This window comes from Ornithorhynchus anatinus, chromosome 7 (assembly GCF_004115215.2).
Source record: "Ornithorhynchus anatinus isolate Pmale09 chromosome 7, mOrnAna1.pri.v4, whole genome shotgun sequence".
In the NCBI taxonomy this organism is placed as follows: Eukaryota; Metazoa; Chordata; class Mammalia; order Monotremata; family Ornithorhynchidae; genus Ornithorhynchus; species Ornithorhynchus anatinus.
The window spans coordinates 66,008,731-66,028,866 of NC_041734.1; the positions used below are offsets into that span (position 1 = coordinate 66,008,731).

Consider the following 20,136-nt stretch of genomic DNA (forward strand, 5'->3'; position numbering starts at 1 on the left):
CAAAAGTCACGCATGCTGGGCAGCAGCGGCATGGGAGAGAGTCGAGGGCGGAGACTCGAGTTTACTGCTCGGAAGTCAGCAATGGTAAACCACTTCTGCATTTTTACCAAGGAAACTCTATGGACCCACTACCAGAACGATTGCAGTTGGAGAGGGGGGCGTTCTGGGAGAGATGTGTCCATGGTGTCGCTATGGGTCGGAAACGACTCGACAGCGTAAGACTAGACAAGACAAGATGATTCTAGCAGCTCCACCTGCAAAGAGCTGCAAATAAAATCGGCCACAGAGCACAGCCTTGTCCTTCCCTGGGCCCTGGTCCTTCTCCTGGGCTCTTGTGTTCCTTGGGGTTGGCTCAGCCCATCTAGGCCGAGTCCCCCAAGGCACCGTGGGCTTCCCCGTTGCCCCCCAGCAGCAGGACACACCCAGCCAAAAAAGACCTGAGAATCTGCGTGGCCTAGTAGGTAGAGCAAGGGCCTGACTGTCAGAAGGACTTGGGTTCTAATCCTGCCTCCATCACTTGTCTGCTATATGACCTTGGGCAAGTCACTTCACTTCTCTGGGCCTCAGTTACCTCAACTGTAAAATGGGAATTAAGCCTGTGAGCCCCCTATGGGACAGAGACTGTGTCCAACCTGATTAGCTTATATCCACCCCAGCGCTTAGTACAGTGTCTGATGCATTCATTCAACCACATTCACTGAGTGTTTACTGGGTGTAAAGCACTATACTAAGTGCTTGGGAGAGTATGATATAACAGTGAGCAGAAATATTCCCTACCCAGAATGATGTGTCGCCCTGACTTGCTCCTTTTGTTCTTCCCCCCTCCCAGCCCCACGGCACTTATGTCCATATCTGTAATTTTATTGATTTGTATTGATGTCTGTCTCTCCGGCAACTAGACTGTAAGCTCACTGTGGGCAGGGAATGTCATCGCTTTTTGTTGTGTTATACTTTCCCAAGTGCTTAGAACAGTGCTCTGCACACAGTAAGTGCTCAATAAATATGATTCAGTGAAATTAATGAATGACGGCACCTAATAAGCACTTAATAAATAACACTGATTAACAAATACCCTTAAAAAAAAAACTTCCCACTTATCTCCTGGTTCAATCTTTCTCTGGTCCCCACCCCAGGCCAAATTCCTGAGCCAGGGTTGGCTCCGTCTCCTGGGACGTCACCAGGGAGTAGCCCCTGCAGGGGTCTGCAAGGTTCCTGCCCGGTCTCTTATCTGCCCCGGGCAGGTGGTTGGAGCCTGAGAACTTGCTGCCGAGGGTTATCCAGGACGCTGCAGCACCAGGGCTTGTGCATATCACCCAGAGATTTGTTCCAGTTCAGGAAAACCTCAGATCTTTTAAGACAACAAAACGGAAATCTTCTGAGATAGTAAAATTTTTGAGAAACCACTGAAAAAGCCCAAGCCTCTCTGTCCCGGCCCCACCCCCAATCCTCTCCACCCCAAAGGAGGGGGCGTTTAGGTCCCAGTCTCGGCTTCGCCTCATGACCCCTATGTCAACAAAGCGGTGTGGTCTAGTGGTTAGAGCATGGGCCTGGGAGTCAGAAGGACCTGGATTACAATTCTGGCTCTGTCACGGGTCTGCTGCGTGACCTTGGGCAAGACGTGTCACTTCTCTGGGCCTCATTTACCTCATCGATAAAACGGGGATGAAGATTGTGAACCCCATGTGGGACAGGAACTGTGTCCAACCCGATTACTTTGTATCTACTCCAGCGCTTAGAACAGTACTCTGGCACATAACAAGCATTTAACGAATACCATAAAACAAAACGAAACCGGAAAAAAAAACCGAATGGGACTCAACCCCGACCTAGACCCAGCAGAAACCCAGGTTCAGCTCTAGCCCCAAGGTGGGTTCAATCCCCAAGGTAGGTGAACAGCCACGACCCCTACCCAACTCAGTTATGACAGAACCACAACCGTCAATGCTCCAGCCCCACAAGAGGTCCAGACTAACAGAGTCCATTCCGACCCCAGTCCCAAGGGGCAGAGAGCTGGGCCTTTTTCCAAAAGGTGCCTCTTCTTCCTTGGAGGCTGCTTCAGAGCCGAGGACTCTGGGGCAAGGAATGGGGCTCTGACCCTGTCCCGAACCTCCAGGGCCTGTGAAAGAGACAGGAATGAGCAGCCAACGAGACAGGAGGAGAACCAGGAGGACGACCAGAAATGAACCCTGGCCGACTCTCACAGTTAGGAGTGGGAAGCAGAGAAGGAGCCTCTGAAGGACACTGAGAATGAGGGCCATCTCCCTTTGCCCTTCCCTCCTCCCAGCCCCACAGCACTTATTGATTCATTCATTCATATTTACTGAGCACTTACTGTGTGCTGAGCACTGTACTAAGCGCTTGGAAAGTAAAATTCAGCAACAAAGAGAGAGAATCCCTGCCCACAGTGGGCTCACAGTCTAGAAGGGGGGAGACAGACACCAAAACAAGTAAACTGGCATTGGTAGCATCAATATAAATAAATAAAATTATAGATATATATATACATATATATATATCAAAACCAGTAAATAGATAATATAAATAGAATTATAGATATGTACATATATACACAAATGTTGTGGGGTGGGGGGGTAGAGCAAAGGGAGCGAGTCAGGGCTATGGGGAGGGGAGCTGAGGAAAAGGGGGGTTTAGTCTGGGAAGGCCTCCTGGAGGAGGTGAGCCTTCAGTAGGGCTTTGAAGGGGGGAAGTGTGATTGACAGATATGAAGAGGGAGGGCATTCTAGACCAGATATAGGACATGGGCCAGGGGCCGACGGCGGGACAGGCAAGAACGAGGCACAGTGAGAAGGTTAACACTTATGTACATATGAGTAATTTTATTTATTTGTATTGATGTCTGTCTCCCCACCTCTAGACTGTAGAGGATCAGGAAGTTCTAGGCCAGGGTTCATTCAATAGTTCATTCAATAGTATTTATTGAGCGCTTACTATGTGCAGAGCACTGTACTAAGTGCTTGGAATGAACAAGTCGGCAACAGATAGAGACAGTCCTTGCCGTTTGACGGGCTTACAGTCTAATCGGGGGAGACGGACAGACGAGAAAAATGGCAATAAATAGAGTCAAGGGGAAGAACATCTCGTAAAAACAATGGCAACTAAATAGAATCAAGGGTCCCGATAATGAAAATAATGAAAATAATAATTATTATTATTATGGTACTTAAGTGCTTACTATGTGCCATAGTACGTGCCATAGTAAGAGCTTGAAGCACTTAGTACAGTGCTCTGCACATAGTAAGTGCTTAATAAATACGACTGAATGAATAGGAACAAGTTAGGTTGGACATAGTCCCTGAACTACATGGGGCTCACATTCTTAATCCTCATTTTACAGATGAGATCACTGAGTGATCACCACCCAGAGAGGTGAAGTGACTTGCTCAAGGTCACACAGCAGACATGTGGTGGAGCTGGAATTAGAACCCAGGTCCTTCTGACTTCCAGGCCCATGCTCTATCCACTAAGCCACGCTGCTTCTCTCCCCATTATGCGATCTGGGAACAACAAGCCGCTAAGGCAGTGGAGTCCTCCCGGTGGGAGGGAAATGGGAACTAAGGCTGAGGAGCTGCTAAGGGACTGAATTCTCACCTTCTGGCCCGCTAATGATAATAATGATCATAATGGTATTTGTTAAGCTCTTACTGTGTGCAGAGCACTGTACTAAGCACTTGAGAGTACAGTGCAACAATAAACAGACAAATTCCCTGCCACAACAGTCTCTGTCCCACAGAGTCTTAATCCCCATTTTAAAGATGAGGGAACTGAGGCACAGAGAATGAAGTGACTTGCCCAAGACAAGTGGCGAAGCCAAGATTCAAACCCATGACTTCCAGGCCTGTGCTCTGTCCACTAAGCCACACTACTTCTTTGTTAAGTTCTTACCGTGTGTCAAGCAGTGTGCTACGTACTGGGGAGGATACATTCAGATCAGACCCAGTTCCTGTCTCCCATGGGGCTCGCAGTCGAAGTGAGGGAGATCGGGCATTTAATCCCTATTTTACGGATGAGGGAACAGAGGGCTGGAGAAGTGAAGTGACTGGCCCAAGGTGACACAGCAGGAAAGCGGCAGAGCTGGGACAAGAACCCTGGGACTTCTGACACCCACAGTTCAGTGCTCTTCCCACTGGGCGATGTTACTCCCCTGCATTTTCTGACTGTAGGAGGTCAGGGCTGAAGTGGACAAGGACAAAAATCTCCTTTCGACTTTCAAGCTTGTGTCCCAAAGCTATTTTCAGTGCCTTCAAAAAATTCCCCAGAGATTCCCTGCCTCTCTCCTAGGCCCCAAACACTGGTGACTTGCGGCCTGGGATAGTCCAGGCAAGGGGTGGCCCTTCTGCCCCCCTTTCCTGGTTCATTCCTCCACTGACCCCTCTTCAGACTGTGATGATGATGATGATGATGATGATGGTTGTGCCCGGCCTCGTGCTGGTTCCCTGGACAGAACTATAATAATAATAATTATGGTATTTGTTAAGCGCTTACTACATGCAAAGCACTGTTCTAAATGCTGGGGTACATACAAGGTAATCAGGTTGGACACAGTCTTCATCCCCATTTTATAGACGAGGTAACGGAGGCAAAGCCAGCCTCCAGGGCTCAATCTGGGGCGCCCGGGGAGGCTGATTAAGGGGAAACCTGCTGCTGCATCCACCTTAACCCCTCATCGGCTCTGCCCCTTGTTCAGGGTTCAAGCCCACTGACTTCTTGCTACAGGGGAACATTCTAGCCCCCAGCCTGATTCCTTTTAGACCCAATCTTGTTTCTTTCCAAAGCACGTTAATACTCACCCCACCCCACGCTGAAAAAGCAACACATGCCTTAGTGGAAAGAGCACAGGCTTGGGATTCAGAGGACACGGTTAACATTCCTGTCCTGCCACTTGAATGCGGTGTGATCTTGGCATTTAACTTCTCTGGGCCTCAGTGACTTCATCTCTAAAATGGGGACTAAATCCTTCTCCCTCTGATTTAGACTGTGAGCCATATGTGCGACAGGGACTGTGTCCAACTTGATTATCTTGAATCTACCCCAGCAGTTAGAACAGTGATTGACAGGTAATAAGCATTTCACAAAAAACATTTACAAAAAATAAATTGCCACTTGCTGCTGTGTGACCTTGGGCAAGCCACTTCACTTCTCTGTGCCTCAGGTACCTCATCTGTAAAATGGGGATTAAGACTGTAAACCCCATGTGGGACAATCTGAATACCTTGTATCTAACCCAGCGCTTAGAACAGTGCTTGGCACATAGCAAGTGCTTAACAAATACTATGATTATTATTATTCCACAGGCTCAATAAGACAAATATCTCCATCCCTCACTTCCCCCTCCCTCTTCCTCCCCTCAGACTGTGAATCCTGCCTGAGTCAGTCAGTCAACTGTATTCATTGAGCACTTATTGTGTGTAGAGCACTTTACTAAGCACTTGGGAGAGGACAATAGAACAATATAACAGACACATTCCCTGCCCACAGTGAGCTTTAAGTCTAGAGGGGGTGACAGGCATTAATGTAAATAAATAAATTACAGATATTTACAATAGTGTTGTGGGGCTGACGAGGGGGATGAATAAAGGGAGCAAGTCAGGGAGATGCAGAAGGGAGTGGGAGAAGAGGAAAGGAGGGCTTAGTCAGGGATAGCCTCTTGGAGGGACAGAGACCATGTCCAACCTGTCTGCATTGCACATTCAGTGCTTGGCACATAGTAAGCATTCAATAAATACCATTGATTGATCTACCCTAGTGCTTAGCACAGTGCTGGGCACCTAGTAAGCTTAATCGATATCACAGTTCTTCATCTTCTTCTTCTTTCCTCCTCTCCATCCCCCACGCCTCCCAATGAGATGCCCTGCTCCAGCCTCCTGCCCTCCTCGCCTCCATGGCTGCCTGGTGGGTGGACCGGCCCCGGGCCTGGGCATCTCTCACCTGACCAGCCTCTGGGAGAGGTGGAGGTAGATGAGGGGGACAGTGAATCACTTCATCCCTGGCAGGCATCCTCTTCCCCAAGCGGCTCCTGGAGGCTCCGGCTTCCATCGGGCGGCAGTTGGAGCTGCAGGGGACTCCAGGATCCAGCTTGTAAAGCCGCTGCCCCGCTCCGGCTGCCCGGATCCAGCAGCCCCCTGGCAATGAGACCCCGGTTGGGGTTACTGGGGGGTCAGGGGCACCGGAGTGGAGGGCATATCTGGGTTCTCATGGCTCCCGGCCCCAGGACAGCCCACCCTCTCTCAGGCTTTTAACACCCGCACTCTTCTCCCGCTTCTAGCTCTGATTGACCCAGGGGCCCAGCCTGGAATCTTTCTGCTCCACAGCAACACTTTCAGTGACCAGGGAATATATGCCTCCCTTCTGGTGTACTCTCTCAAGTAAGCATTTAGAGAAGCAGCGTGGCCTAAGGAGAGTCAGAGGACCTGGGTTCTAATTCCGACTCAGCCACCTGCCTTCTCTGTGATCTTGTGCTAATCACTTTACTTCTCTGGGCCTAAGTTTTGTAAAATGGGGACTTAATACTTGTTCTTCCTCTCTCTTTGACCAAGCCGTCCATGTATGACAGGGTTGTGTCTGGCCCAATTACCTCATCTCTACCCCACCACTTAATACTGTTCTGCTTACAGAAAGGACTTAAAGACCACGATTATTGGAAGAGTCTTGTCTTGTGCTGTCAAGTCGTCTCCGACCCATAGCGATGCCAGGGACACATCTCTCCCAGAACATCTCATCTCCTTCTGCGATCATTCTGGCAGCGTATGCAAAGAGTTTTCTTGTTAAAAGTACAGAAATGGTTTACCATTGCTCCTTCCAAGCAGTAAACTTGAGTCTCTGCCCTCGACTCTCTCCCGGGCAGCTGCTGCCCAGCACAGGTGAATTTTGGCTTGTAGTAGCTTGCCTTCCATTCGCTAGCCTCTGGCCAAGCTTGGAATGCAATGAATAGGTCTCTACTTGACTCTCCCTCCCGTAGTCAAGACTGGTAGAGGACTAGGAACTCTCCAGGAACAACTCTGAGGGGTGAATTGGTAGAGTAGCACTTAAATACCATTCAATACACAGCTTTTCACTCGGAAGGTCAGAAACAGTGCTGATTTGCAAACATGAAGAGACACCCTCCCGGCCTGCCCCCCATTCCTCCACACTCTCCAGGAGATTTTTTTCCCACCCAATCTTCTCTGACTCCTCTTTTCTGGAAATGTTGGTCTCTCCCAGGCTCCAGCATAAAAGGATGCAGGACTTGGCCAGAGGCTCTGCCCACGATTACCTCTAGACAGTAAGCTCTATAATGGCAGGAATGTGTCTGTTTATTGTTATATTGGCCTCTCCCAACTGCTTATTGCAGTGCTGGGAACACAGTAAGTGCTCAATAAATATGATTGATTGACTGACAGGATTCCTCACTCCCACTGCCCTCTACCTCTGCGGCAGGGCCGGCAGCATCCCCTGCTCTGGGGTTGTCTGCTTTTCCCAGATCTGGGTACAGGAGGGTGACGGAAAGAGGCAGGGGGCATCGGGGAAGGGGCAGGGGAAGGTTAGCCAGACTCGGCCGGCACTTGGCCCCACCTCGGCCACAGTCATGGTCCCCACCTCGAAGCCGACTCCAACCTGCACGGAAATCGGTTAAGCCGTGGGTGGGAATCAGGATCGTTCCCCAAATCAGAAAACAAACTGAGTGGCTGCTCCCTGACCCCTTCCTCTCTGCCCTGCGGTGGGAGAAGCCAGGCCCAGGCTTCTCAAGAACCACGAGGGTGCTGGAGGTGAGGAGGGAGCAGGAAAGCCAAATCCTCAGAGATCCGGCCTGTGGGGTGAGATGGGATTGGGGGAGAAATGGGAGAGATGGGTGGGAAAGGTGCCCGCAACCGCTTTAATTTCAGGCCCATTTGAGGTCAGGGCAGGTGGGGCCAGAGGGAGGAGGGCAGAGCTCTGACTGGGGGTAGGGGGCCAGGAGCCAGCCGGAGCCACCTCCATCGGGGTCCACCAAAACACCCTCATATTTTCCCCTTCCCAACTTCCTGGGGAATCAATTCCATCACCACCCCCAGTCCCTCTCTGCCCAACAACGATAATAATTGTGTTTTTTGTTAAATGTTTACTTTGTGCCAAGCATATTTTAAATTGCTGGGGTCGATACAAGATCATCAGGTCCACATGGGGCTCACCATCTAAGTAGGAGGGAGAACAGGTACTGAATTCCCATTGTGCGGATGAGGGAATTGAGGCACAGAGAAGATCTTGTCCCAGGTCCCTCAGCAGATGGGCGGCAGAGCCCAGGTCCTCTCTTTCCACTAGAATGTGCTACTTCTCAACCAGGTGAAGATGTTTCCTTTGGTTTTATTTCCCACCTTCCATCTTCCCACTTCAAAAACATCATCTGGTCCAGCAGACCACATTTCACATCCCCCTACCCAGTCCTCTGGATTCTCTGGCGTGCAGCTCTCCAGACTGGAGTCCTGACCCTCCCCCCTCCCCTCCCCCCCCAGCCTCTCACAGAAGCTTCTCCATCCCCCCGGCCTCCTCCTCTGGCCTTCTTTGTCCGGGGTCCAGCGCCACCAGGTTCATATGGCACTCTCCCCCCTGGGAGGGGCGGACCCTCCACAGCCTTACAGAGTGAGCAAAAATAACTCCACCTCTTGTTTCCTTTCTTTCCCAATGATGCTCTTTGCGGTGGCCTTGGCTACAGCTCTCCATGCCCAACCCAGGCCCGAGACCTGGAGGAGAGACCACCCTCTGCTAGGAGGGTTTTGGCTAACTGACCCTCCTCCGGCTTCTCAGCTCCCAAACCTGGATCCAAACCCTCCCCAGAGGGCACTTTTCCTCCTGCTGGCAAACTGTTCCCAGTGAGGCTGGAGGAAGATGCTTTATTGAAGGCCCATCTCCTCCAACAGGCCTTCCCAGATTAAGCCCCACTTTTCCTCATCCCCTACTCCCTTCTGCATTGCCCTGACTCACTCCCTTTGCTCTCCTCTCCACCACCCAGCCTCACAGTACTTATATATAATTTTATTTATTTGTACTGATGTCTACCTCCCCCGCCAGACTGTGAGCTCACTGTGGGTAGGGAATTCATTCAATTGCATTTACTGAGCATTTACTTTGTGCAGAGCACTGTACTACGTGCTTGGAAAGTACAAATCAGCAACAAATAGAGACGATCCCTGCCCTCAACAGGCTCACAGTCTAAAATGTCACTGTTTATTGTTGTATTATACTTTCCCAAGTGCTTAGTACAGTGCTCTGCACACAGTAAGCGCTTGATAAATATGAGTGAATGAATGAATGCCTGGGGTCTGAGGCCCTTCTGAGGGGGTGGGGCTGGGGCATCAAAAATGAGCCCCCCGCCCGGGCCACGCTGGGGTCCCGGCACCTGGTGCAGGGGAAGCCCAATGAGGGATGGCAGTTTCCTAGGGGGAGCAGCCTCTCTCAGACCCCTTTATGGCAGTTTCCTAGGGGGAGCAGCCTCTCTCGGACCCCCTTGCCCAGATCCCAGGCCTCCCGCCTGCCAGCGGCCCCTCTTCCTGATGTCCTGGGTCGGGAATTCGCTTAGTTGGTCCGGGACGCTTCCAGACCTCCTTGTCCATCCCAGGAAAGCTCCGTGAAGGACCCCAGAGAGCAGTTCTCAGTAGAACCTCTGAGGACACAGAGCCGGTATTAAAATAAACAAATAAATTATATTAATAATTCTGTTAAATAACATTTAAACCAATAAATAGAAAAATAACCCGATAAATAAACAAATACAAAACGTTTCCAAAGAGCAACAAAAAAACCCCCAACACGAGAAGAACGGACGGACGGACGGTTGGTCTGACAGACCAGGGGGCAGCTCAACCCCCAGCTTGAACCCTCGGCGGTGTCCAGCTTTTCTCTCTCCACTGCTCACTCTGTCCATGAGGGCTCGAGCTGGGGACCCCCCACAAAGCACAGGGCGGGGGTTCTTGAGAACACCCAGCCGAGACGTTGGCTGTAGGTGAACCCACTGGGGCTCAGGGGAGATGCACAGCCCACCCTGTGTGTGTGTCAGGGGGAGGGAAGGAGGTGACCAACACCTGGGATGGAAAAACACCCCCACCCCCACACATATTCGCTCACACACATACATACATTGGGGGCAGCAGCCAAACGGTACCAGAATAGAAACCAAAGAGGAGGAGGAGGAAGAGGAGGAGGGGGAAGCGAACATGAGGAGGAGGTGCAAGGAGGAGGAGCGGCCAGGGGTTGGCCGGGTGTGGGGAGGCCCTCGGTCGCTCCCCCTAAAGAGGCAGATCGGTGCTGTTGTGCCGGGTCTTCCTGGCTGTGCCGTCATCGCGGGGCAGGGCCCTCTGCAAGCTGGACATGGCCGCAGTCTTTTTGAGGTCGATCACGGCATAGGAGTCCACCCTGCGGGCGGGGGTGGGGGCAGTGGGGGCGGGCCCTAGGGCCCAGGGCACCCCAGGGCTCTGGAGCCCAGCTCTGGGGGCATCGCCGCCCCGGCCCTTCAGCTCCACTTGGACGTAATTGAGCTGGCGAGGCTGGCCGGGGCCCGCCCCACGCAAGTCGAAGCTAAAGACGCGGGCCGGGGCGGGCTGGCGGGGCGAGAGCGGGCGGGGCGAGGGTTGGCAGGGCGAGAGCGGGCGGGGCGAGGGCAGGCAGGGCGAGGGCAGGCCGGCGTCCCGCTCCCAGGCCCGGTCCCGGGCACAGGGGTTGTTCACATAGTTCCGCAGGGGGTCTTGGCCCCCAGCTCCGGGGGGGCAGCCGTTCAGGGCCGGGGTCCACCCCTCCCCGGCACCAGGGCCCGGCCAGAGGGCCGGGCGCTCCCAGACGGGCGGCAGTGCGGGCAGGTTCTCGTAGTGGAGCAGCGGGGCCCGGCGCTGGCTCCCGGCCCAGCTCAGCTCCTCCTGGCTCAGCCTCCAGCCGGCCCCGCGCCCCGGGGGCCCGGTCACGTTCTCGTAAGCCCAGCCGGACCCGGCCGGGCACTCGTCCTCGACGTCCTCATCCTCGTCGTCGTTGGTGTACAGGGGGTGGGGGTCTCGCGGGTCGGGACAGGCGGGGGCCGCCCCGCAGAAGCTCCCGCAGCGCTCCACGGACCGGTAGGGGGGCGTCGGACCCAGCACGAACTTCACCTGACCCGGCTGCAGGAAGACCTGGGGGCCCCGCTCCTCCAGGGGGGTGCCGGGCCGCAGCGGGGAGAAGAGCGTCGTGCCCACGGGCACCCCCAGATGGCTCTTCGCGCCCTCCTCGCCGCCGGGTGCATTGATGTAGGTGTGCAACTGTGAGGGCGAGGCCGCTGGGTTTACACCGGAGCCAGCCCCCGCCCCAGGCGGGAACGGATGGAGAACCGCCTCGCCCGGGACCCTCCCTCGGGCGTCCCCTCTCTCCCCTCGTCCCCGTCCCCGGGTCGGGGAAGAGAGCGTCATCCCTCACCCTACCCCGTCCCCGCAGCCAGCCTCCGTCCCTCCCTCCCGCCCTGCCTGCCCCAGCACGTGCCAGGCCCCGGGTGTGCCGCCGGCCCCCACCTGCTCCTCGGGCCCTATGAGGGCATGCGTGGACTCCTCCCCGAGCGACGAGTGGCGCAGGCTGCCCGCCGACGGGGGCCGGGGGGCCGAGTAGGGGGGCCCGTCCCCGGGGAGCCTCGGGAAGCCGCCGGGGAAGCAGCTGTGCACGGTGTAGCCCAGAGCTGGGAGGAGACACGGCCCCGACCGGCTCAGAGCCGGTACCCAAGGCAGGCCGGGCGGGCGGAGGGAGGGGGTGGTGTGGATTGGGGGCCGGAGCGGGCACGGCGCTGCCCTCCGCTGACCTTTTTCATGGGGGTGGGATGGCTGTTTTCGGCCCGTGAGCTTCTCCCACCCATGGCCTGGCCCCACTGGGGGCGATGCTCACCGGAAGGGACCCCCACCCCGGTGATCCCGACGACCCCGGGGTGGGCCCTAAGAATCAAGAGCAGCCCCTCCCTCCTTTCCCAACCTCTGGCCTCTCCCTCAGGTAGCTCGGAAGAGGGAAACGTTTCTATGTTTAGGTGCCCCTGTCGGGAGGGGGCAAAAGTCCCGGGACTTACCGCTGGGACCGTGGGAGGCCCGGGGGAGGGGCAGGTGCAGCTGGGCCGGGTGGCTGGTCCTGGGAAGGATTACCGGCTCTTCCATCACATTGATGCTGTTACACTGCATGAGTTCCTGCAGCAGATTGAAGATCTCCTCTGCCCGGGAGCACTTGAAAGCAAAAATCCCTGTGGAAAAGAAGGGATGGCCGGGGTGGCCGGGGTGACCGGGGTGGCCGGGATCGGGGGCCGTCCGTCAGCCCAGCCGCGGCCTTACCCACCCCGGAGATCCGGAGAGCGGCTGCGGCGGCACCCGGTGGGAAAGTCTCTCCTAGAACCAGCCCCCGGGCGCAGCGCTGTATTGTACGTTCTCAAGCGCTTAGTACAGTGATCTGCACACAGTAAGTGCTTAATAAATATGACTGACTGACTGAATGAATGAATGAATGAAGGAGAAGCACCACCTCCATCCCAGCCTCTCCTGAGCGCTGACTACGGGTCTCTGGACACCTTTCCCCCGGGGCGGGGGTATGGCCCAGGAGAGCCATCTGAGTAGGAGGGAATGGATTGAGTCCCCAATTAACAGATGAGGCAACTAACAGGATTCATTCAATCATATTTACTGAGCGCTTACTATGTGCAGAGCAACGTACTAAGCGCCTAAGCGCCAAGGGCGCACAGCAGAGAAGTGGCGGAGGTGGGATTAGAGCCCAGCGTGGCCTAGCGGATAGAGCACGGGCCTGGGAGTCAAAAGAACCTGGGTGCTAGGCCCGGCTCCTTCACCTGACTGCTGTGTAACTTTGGGCTAGTCACGTCCCTTCTCTGGGCCTCAGTTACCTCCTCTGTAAAATGGGGATAAAGACCGCAATCCCCATGTGGGCATAGACTGCATCCAACCTGACAACCTTAGTCCAGTGCCCGGCACGTAGTAAGTGCTAACATGTACCGTTTAAAAAAAATAAAAAACCCCAAGACCTCTGACTTCCAGGTCCAGGCTCTTTCCACTAGGCCACACTGCTGGCCAAGCCCTGTCTCCTCTCTGGGGGGACGGAGGGGAACGGGAGACGGCAGCAGAGCCGTAATCGGCTCCGAGGTCGGGGGGCGGCCGGCCCTGACTGGCCAGAAGCCGCAGCCGGGACAGAAGCCGCAGCCAGGACGGGGGTGTTGGATGGGGCTCTCCCCCGGCCCTCTGGACCCGGTCCAGCCCCGGGAGGAAATGGAAGGACCAGATCCCGGCGGCTCCGACGTGTCAGCGGCTCCGACTTCTCCCCCCAGCTCCACTCGGGTCTGCTTTTTTTCTGCCTCTGAGTCTGGGTCTCTGCTTCCACTTCTTAGAATTCACTGGAATCTCTCTTCAACCCTTCAGGCTTCTAAGATCCTCCCGGGCAGGGATTGACTGACTATATCTCCTCTGCTGAAATGTACTCTCCCAAGCGCTTAGTATGAGAAGCAACGTGGCTCAGTGGAAAAAGCCCGGGCTTGGGAGTCGGAGGTCGTGGGTTCTAAACCCGGCTCCGCCACTTGTCAGCTGTGTGACTTTGGGCAGGTCACTTAGCTTCTCTGCGCTTCAGTTACTTCATCTGGAAAATGGGGATTAAGACTGTGAGCCCCACATGGGACAACCTGCTGACCTTGGATCTATCCCAGCGCTTTGAACAGTGCTTGGCCCATAGAAAGCGCATAACAAATACCATAATTATTATTACGTTATTACAGTGCTCTGTACTCCTTAAGCGCTCAATAAATATCACTGATTGACTGGACCTCGTGATGCACACACACGTTTTACGCACACGTGTCTGCTTGCCTGTCTGGTACGTGTGCTCTGTCTCTCCATCTCCATCTTCTCTCCATGCCCCTGTCTCTTCATGTTTCCCTGGGTTCATCTCATCATCATCAATCATTATCAGTGGCATTTATTGAGCCCTCACTATGGGCAGAGCACTGTAGTAAGCACTTAGGAGAGTACAATACAACATAGTTGGCAGATGTGTTCCCTGCCCACAATGAGTTTACAATCTAGAGGGACAGTCATCCCTGGACCTCTGTCTCTCCATCTCCCATCTCTCTACCTTGTGCCTCCTTCTTGCCGTCTCTGTCTCTGTGCTTCCTTCCTGCCATTTCCGTCTCTGTGCCTCAGTCTCGCTGTCTTTCTGTCACTGTGCCTCCATCTTGCCATCTCTCTGTCTCTGTGCCTTTCTCACCATCTCTCTCTCTTTGCCTCTTTTGCCATCTCTCTGTCTCTATAGCTCTGTCTCTCCATCTCTGACTCTGTGCCTCTGTCTGGCAGTCTCTCCGTCTCTCGCCTCCTCCTCACCGTCTCTCTGTGTCTCCATCTTGCCGTCTCCACGAGAGAGGAGCGAGAAGGGAACGAGGACAAGGGGGGATAGTTAGAATGGGCTTTTCTAGTTCCGCCTGCCTCCCACTCGTCTCCCACATCCTGAACGGGACCCTGCCTGCCCAGGCCAAAGTCCCGACCCCGGTGCAGGACACCTTCCCTGCTGCCCGCTCAGTACGCTGACTCCGATTCCGTCCTCCTGGTCCTCCTGCTCCCTCTTGGGCCGGCCAGAGAACCGCCCCCCGCCCCGTCCCCATGGCTATTTGCGGGCAGCCGGGGTGGGGCCCGGGCCTCACCCTGGCCGGTCTGGCAGCGGCGTCCGCTCTCGAAGGAGAAGAGGCTGGCATCGTAGCCGTAGCGGCGCAGGCAGAGGTAAGGCCAGCGGACAGCTTCGCGCCCGGGCATGTGCAGCACCAGCTCCTGGCGAGTCAACTCCATGACCCCGGTGCCCAGCTCCGTGCCCGCGTCGTCCACGTTCGACACCTGTGGGGGTGGGGGAGGGGAAACTGAGGTCACTCCGTTGGTCCAGCTCTTGGCAGATGCTGCCTTGTTGGATCAAGAGACTGGTTGGAAGGCTCTCGGCCCTTTGGGAGCAAACCAAGGCGATGGGAAATGGGCAGCCAAAACACTGGGCCCTAGATGAGCCTCGGGGGAGGGCAGAGTGATGCCGACCGGGGGCCTGTCTCCCCCCATTCTCACCCTGGCCACCCCACGAACTCTGCAGGGCCCGGCTACGCCCATTGCCAGGCATGTGGTCCGGAAACTCAGGAGCCCTCCGGGCCAGAACTGAAGGGAGCCAAGGCCACCCACATCCTTGTGGCAGAATCCTTCTAACTTGCCCTGGGCCCCCACAGACCCTAGGGGAGTCGGGGGTGGGCTTTAGGGGGTGGGTTTCAGCCAGAACCGAACCCATAGCAGAGCCGATGAAGCACCGTGGCCTTGGGGGAAAAGCCCGGGCCTGGGAGTCAGTGGTCTCAGGAGTCAGTAGGTCATGGGTTCTAAACCCTGTTCCACCACTTGTCTGCTGTATGACCTTGGGCAAGTCGCCTCACTTCTCTGGGCTCAGTTACCTTACTTGCAAAATGGGGAGTGAGACTGAGCCCCACGTGGGACGGGGACTGTGCCCAACTCAATTTGCTTGTATCCCCAGAGCTTACTACGGTGTCTGTCACATAGTAAGCGCTTAACAAATACCACAATTATCATTATTACTATCACCCCGGCTCCGCCAACCGCTCTGTCAATTGCTTTCTGCGTGACCTTGGGCAAGTCACTTAACTTCTCCGTGTCTCAGTTTCCTCAACTATAAACTGGGGATCCGATACCGGTTCTCCCTCCTACTTTGGGCTGTGATCCCCATGCACGACAGGGACCGTGTCCAACCTAATTGACCTGTGCCTACCCCAGCACTTAGAACAGCATTCGACACACAGTAAGTGCTTAACAAGTACCACAGAACGAACAAACAAACAAATAGAGCTGACCCGAGAGGCCAGGCCCCGGGTGGCAATGACTCCCAGCCCCCGCCCGGGTGGGAAGGAGCAAGAAGCCAGTGGTGAGGACCTTGAACTTGGTAGGGTGGTCATCTGGGATGCCATCTTTGTCCAGGCAGCTGCAGCAGCTCCCCATGATGTCACACCAGCCTGGCGGGGGGCAGGGGACAAACAGAGCAGGACATGGAAGGGCTGGCAGCCAGCGCGGTCCGGGCTCCCGGACCCCGGCCCGCCTTCCTCCAGCCCTTCGCGGTCAAGGGTCACCGAGGAAAACGGAGAGTGGGGTTCACCCCACCAAGCCCCACTCCCCTTCCTCTCCTCCCGCTTCTTGAGGGACGGGATGCCCGGCTTCTCATCTCCAGCTCTGGCCCTTCTTCTCCCCCCCCTCCCGACCCCGGGCCTGGCGCCAACCCGCTCCGCCTGGCACGCCCCTCTCCGGGCCTTGCCCCCCATCTGGGTTCCGGGGGGGCCCTCAGTTCCCGACCCCGGCTGGGCGGGCGGTGGGGGGCGAGGGGGACCCCACGTGCTCACCTTGAGCCGGCGGCTCCGGGTCCGCTCGGGTCACGCTCCGGGGCTGTCACACCCGCTGCTGGTGGGGATGGGGGCCGCCCGGGGCAGGCCGGGGAGGGGCCGGGGCGCCCACCCGGGAGCCGGGCTCGGGCATCTCGGGGAGAGCCGGGCTCCAGGCCGGGAAAAAGACGTGGGAGCCAAATGGAGGGAGGGAGGAAGGGCTGTCTGAGGACCGGTCTCCAGCTGGAAACGAGGGGTCGCCGGCTCAACAGTGCAGGGGGTCGGGGCCAACCTGCTCACCCAGGGGGGAGCCTGGCAGACCCCCCCCGCGCCCCCGGACCCTCGGCTCTTACCTCGGCGGCGGGAGGGGGGACCCGTCTCCCTCTTCATCCCCACGTACCTGGGCTCGGCGTCATGGTAACCAGGTGGCGAAGACACCATTGAGGACCGGAGGACCAGCTGGCCGGCCTTCACCTGACAGGGAAGGGAAGGGCGAGGAGAAGGAAGAAGAGGAGGAGGAGGCCGCCGGTCAGCAGAGAGAGGCCCTTACTCTCCCAGGGACCGGGCGGGGCTCCAGGAATCGGGTTGGAGGGGCTGACTAACCGGGCAGGGAAATGGACCAGGCCCGCCGTCCCTGGGTCGGAGGGCATCCCGAAGGGATTCTAGGGGCAAGAGTGCAGGGCCCCGCTGGGAGGCCTGGACGGCCTGGTCCGCTCCTGACCGTGGGGCCGGAGGGGCTCGACGGTGGGGACTGGACGGATGGAAGGGAGAGGGAAAAGCCGGCAAAGGGCAGCCGGGGGACCAAGGTCCGGCTCTGCTAGCCCCTTTCCTCCCAGCTCCAGACCACTGCGCCGAGGCGGGCGGCGGGCAGGAGGGCAGGAGGGCAGGGGAAGGGGGCACTGGGGGGGCACAGGGGGAGGGCAGAGAGAGGGCAGGAGGGCGGAGGAGGGCCCGGACTCCCGGCTCTGGGCCGGGGGAGGACACCCGCAGGGCACAGCTCGGCTGGACCCCGGGCTGTCCGACATGGAGAGGGCGGGAGGGGAGGAAGGGGGCAACGAGGGGGCATCGGAGGGGGTTGGGGTTAGGACCGGGGCGAGGGGGTGACCCGCCCCCCGGGGCGGGCAAGGGGTGGGGTGGCAGGGAAGGTGGCAGGGGGGTTGGCAGGGAGGGTGGCAGGAGGATTGGCAGGGAGGGTGGCAGGGATGGCAGGAGGGGCGGGGTCCGGCCGGGGGTCCCGTGGGCACTCACATCGCGCCGGACCGGGCAGGACAGGACAGGACAGGACGGGCCGGGGGCCTCCGTCCCTCCCCTCCCCTCCCCTCCCCGCGGCTCCGCCCGGCCGCCGGGGTCAGAGGTCACGCGGCCGCCGCACCAGCCAGACGCGGCGGAGACACACGGAGACACACAGAGACACAGAGAGCGACAGAGGGGGGCGGGGGGCAGAGAGAGAGGCACCGCCTAGAAAGTGGGCGGGCGCCCCAGGACCGCCGCCGCAACACGGCGCCGCGGACGCCAGGGGGCGCCCCAGGACCGCCGCCGCCGCCGCCGCCGCGGGTGCAATTAGGTACTATAGACGCCAGGGGGCGCCCCGGGAACGCCGCCGCCGCCGCGGGTGCAATTAGGTACTGCAGACGCCAGGGGGCGCCCCGGGACGGCCGCCGCCGCGGGTGCAATTAGGTACTGCAGACGCCAGGGGGCGCCCCGGGACCGCCGCCGCCGCCGCGGGCGCAATTCGGCATCGCGGACGCCAGGGGGCGCCCCAGGAGGGCCGCCGCGGGCGCAATACGGCACCGCGGGCGCCAGGCGGCGCCCCAGGCCCGCGGCCCTCACAGAGGTTGGTCTGAGCTCGCACAATAAATGCGGGGCGGGACCCGTCACCCCCCTCCTCGAAAGGCTCCAGTGGTTGCCCATCAACCTTCGCCCGAAACAAGAACTCCTCACCCTGAGCTTCGAGGCTCTCCATCCCCTTGCCCCCTCCTACCTCTCCTCCCTTCTCTCTTTCTCCAGCCCAGCCCGCACACGCTGCTCTTCTTCGGCTGCTCACCTCCTCTCTGGGCCTCATTCTTGCCTGTCCCACCTTCTGACCCCTGGGCCACGTCCTCCCTCTGACCTGGAAATCCCTCCCTCCTCACCTCCTACAAACCAACTCTCTTCCCCTCTTCAAAGCCCTACTGAGAGCTCACCTCCTCCAGGAGGCCTTCCCAGACCGAGCCCCCCACCCCCCCGTTCCCTCTGTTCCTCCTCCCTTCCCCGTCAACTCAACTAGCTCCCTTTGCCCTCCCCCCCACCACTCCCCATCCCACAGTACTTATGTCTATATGTCCATATAATTCTATTTATTTATACTGAGGTCTGTTGACTTGTTTTGTCTTCTGGCTCCCCTTTTCTAGACTGTAAACAGGGATTGTCTCTCTTTATTGCTGAATTGTACTTTCCAAGCGCTTAGTACAGTGCTCTGAACACAGTAACTGCACAATAAATACGATTGAATGTGTTTATCTGTCACTTATTTATACTGATGTCTGTCTCCCCTGCCTCTAGACTGTAAGCTCCTTGTGGCCTTACACGATATGTATCTGTTTAATGTACTCACCGAAGCACTTAGTACAGTGCTCTGCACCCAATAAGTGCTCAATAAATATGATCAAATGAATGAATGCGTGAGCTTGAGTAAGTCCCTTCACTTCTCTGGGCCTCAGTTCCTTCATTTGTCAAAAGACTGTGAGCTCACTAAGGGCAGGGAATGTGTCTGATGTTATATTGGACTCTCCCAAGCGCTTAGTACAGCTCTGCACACAGTAAGTGCTCAATAAATACGATTACTAATTATTTCTAAATAACAATCACTATTACTAATAATAAAAATGACTACTACTAATACTGTGAGCCCCTTGTGGGACTGGCAGAGGAACTGTCTGTCTGGTATGAGGAGGGAGGGCGTCCCAGGCCAGAGGCAGGATGCGGGCGAGAGGTCGGCGGCGAAGTAGATGAGATTGAGGTACATTCATTCATTCAATTGTATTTATTGAGCACTTACTGGGTGCAGAGCACTGTAGTAGGGGCTTGGGGCTGAATAGCCTGGGCTGAAGGGACCCATGGAGGCAGAGGCAGGGGCACAGGGGGGCAGGAGCATTGGGGGGGGTAGGAGCACAGGGGCATAGGGGTGCTCCTATGAAGCAGCGTGGCTTAGTGGAAAGAGCCCGGGCTTGGGAGTCAGAAGTCATGGGTTCGAATCCCTGCTCTGCCACTTGTCAGCTGTGTGACTGTAGGCAAGCCACTTCTTTGTGCCTCAATTCCCTCATCTGTAAAATGGGGATGAAGACTGTGAGCCCCATGTGGGACAACCTGATGACCCTATATCTCCTCCAGTGCTTAGAACAGTGCTCTGCATATAGTAAGCACTTAACAAATACCAACATTATTATTCTAGGGGCATGGGGGGGGGGTGGGAGCATAGGGGCACAGGGGGGCAGGGTTGCAGAGGGGTAGGAACACAGGGGGCAGGGTCACTGGGGTGTTGGGGCATAGGGGCAAAGGGTGACGGGGGTAGGAGCACAGGGGGGCAGGGTCACAGGGGTGTTGGAGCGTAGGGGCACAGGGGTGCAAAGGGTGATGGGGGGGGGAGGAGCCCAGGAGGGCAGGGTCACAGGGGTGTTGGAGCACAGGGCACAGGGGTGCAAAGGGTGACGGGGGGGAGGAGCCCAGGGGGGCAGGGGCACAGGGGTGTTGGAGCGTAGGGGCACAGGGGTGCAAAGGGTGATGGGGGGGGGGAGGAGCCC

General features: G+C 56.9%; 1 protein-coding gene across 2 annotated transcripts; it reads right to left on the bottom strand.

The window, feature by feature from the left end:
* Window positions 1-9,730: 9,730 nt before the first annotated feature.
* On the bottom strand, window positions 9,731-17,665 carry FRS3 (fibroblast growth factor receptor substrate 3). Of its 2 annotated transcripts, none has more exons than XM_029068357.1 (8): window positions 17,606-17,665; window positions 16,758-16,831; window positions 16,379-16,600; window positions 15,918-15,997; window positions 14,651-14,837; window positions 12,038-12,205; window positions 11,499-11,659; window positions 9,731-11,252 (listed from the first exon to the last, which is right to left on the bottom strand). In XM_029068357.1, exons 4-8 carry the CDS (start codon window positions 15,981-15,983, stop codon window positions 10,257-10,259), a joined length of 1,578 nt encoding a protein of 525 aa, XP_028924190.1. In that variant the 5' UTR covers window positions 15,984-15,997; window positions 16,379-16,600; window positions 16,758-16,831; window positions 17,606-17,665; the 3' UTR covers window positions 9,731-10,256. The 2 variants fall into 2 exon arrangements, with proteins under 2 accessions (XP_028924190.1, XP_028924188.1); XM_029068355.1 differs by having other exon boundaries at window positions 16,711-16,831.
* Window positions 17,666-20,136: the final 2,471 nt, after the last annotated feature.

Bases quoted from the DNA above. Each gene is read 5' to 3' on its own strand.
- FRS3 (XM_029068357.1), bottom strand. From the start codon at position 15,983: ATGGGGAGCTGCTGCAGCTGCCTGGACAAAGATGGCATCCCAGATGAC. The intron at 14,838-15,917 runs GTCCTCACCACT...CCACCCCCACAG, and splicing joins ACCACCCTACCAAGTTCAAG to GTGTCGAACGTGGACGACGC. The intron at 12,206-14,650 runs GTGAGGCCCGGG...TCTTTTCCACAG, and splicing joins CCGCTGCCAGACCGGCCAGG to GGATTTTTGCTTTCAAGTGC.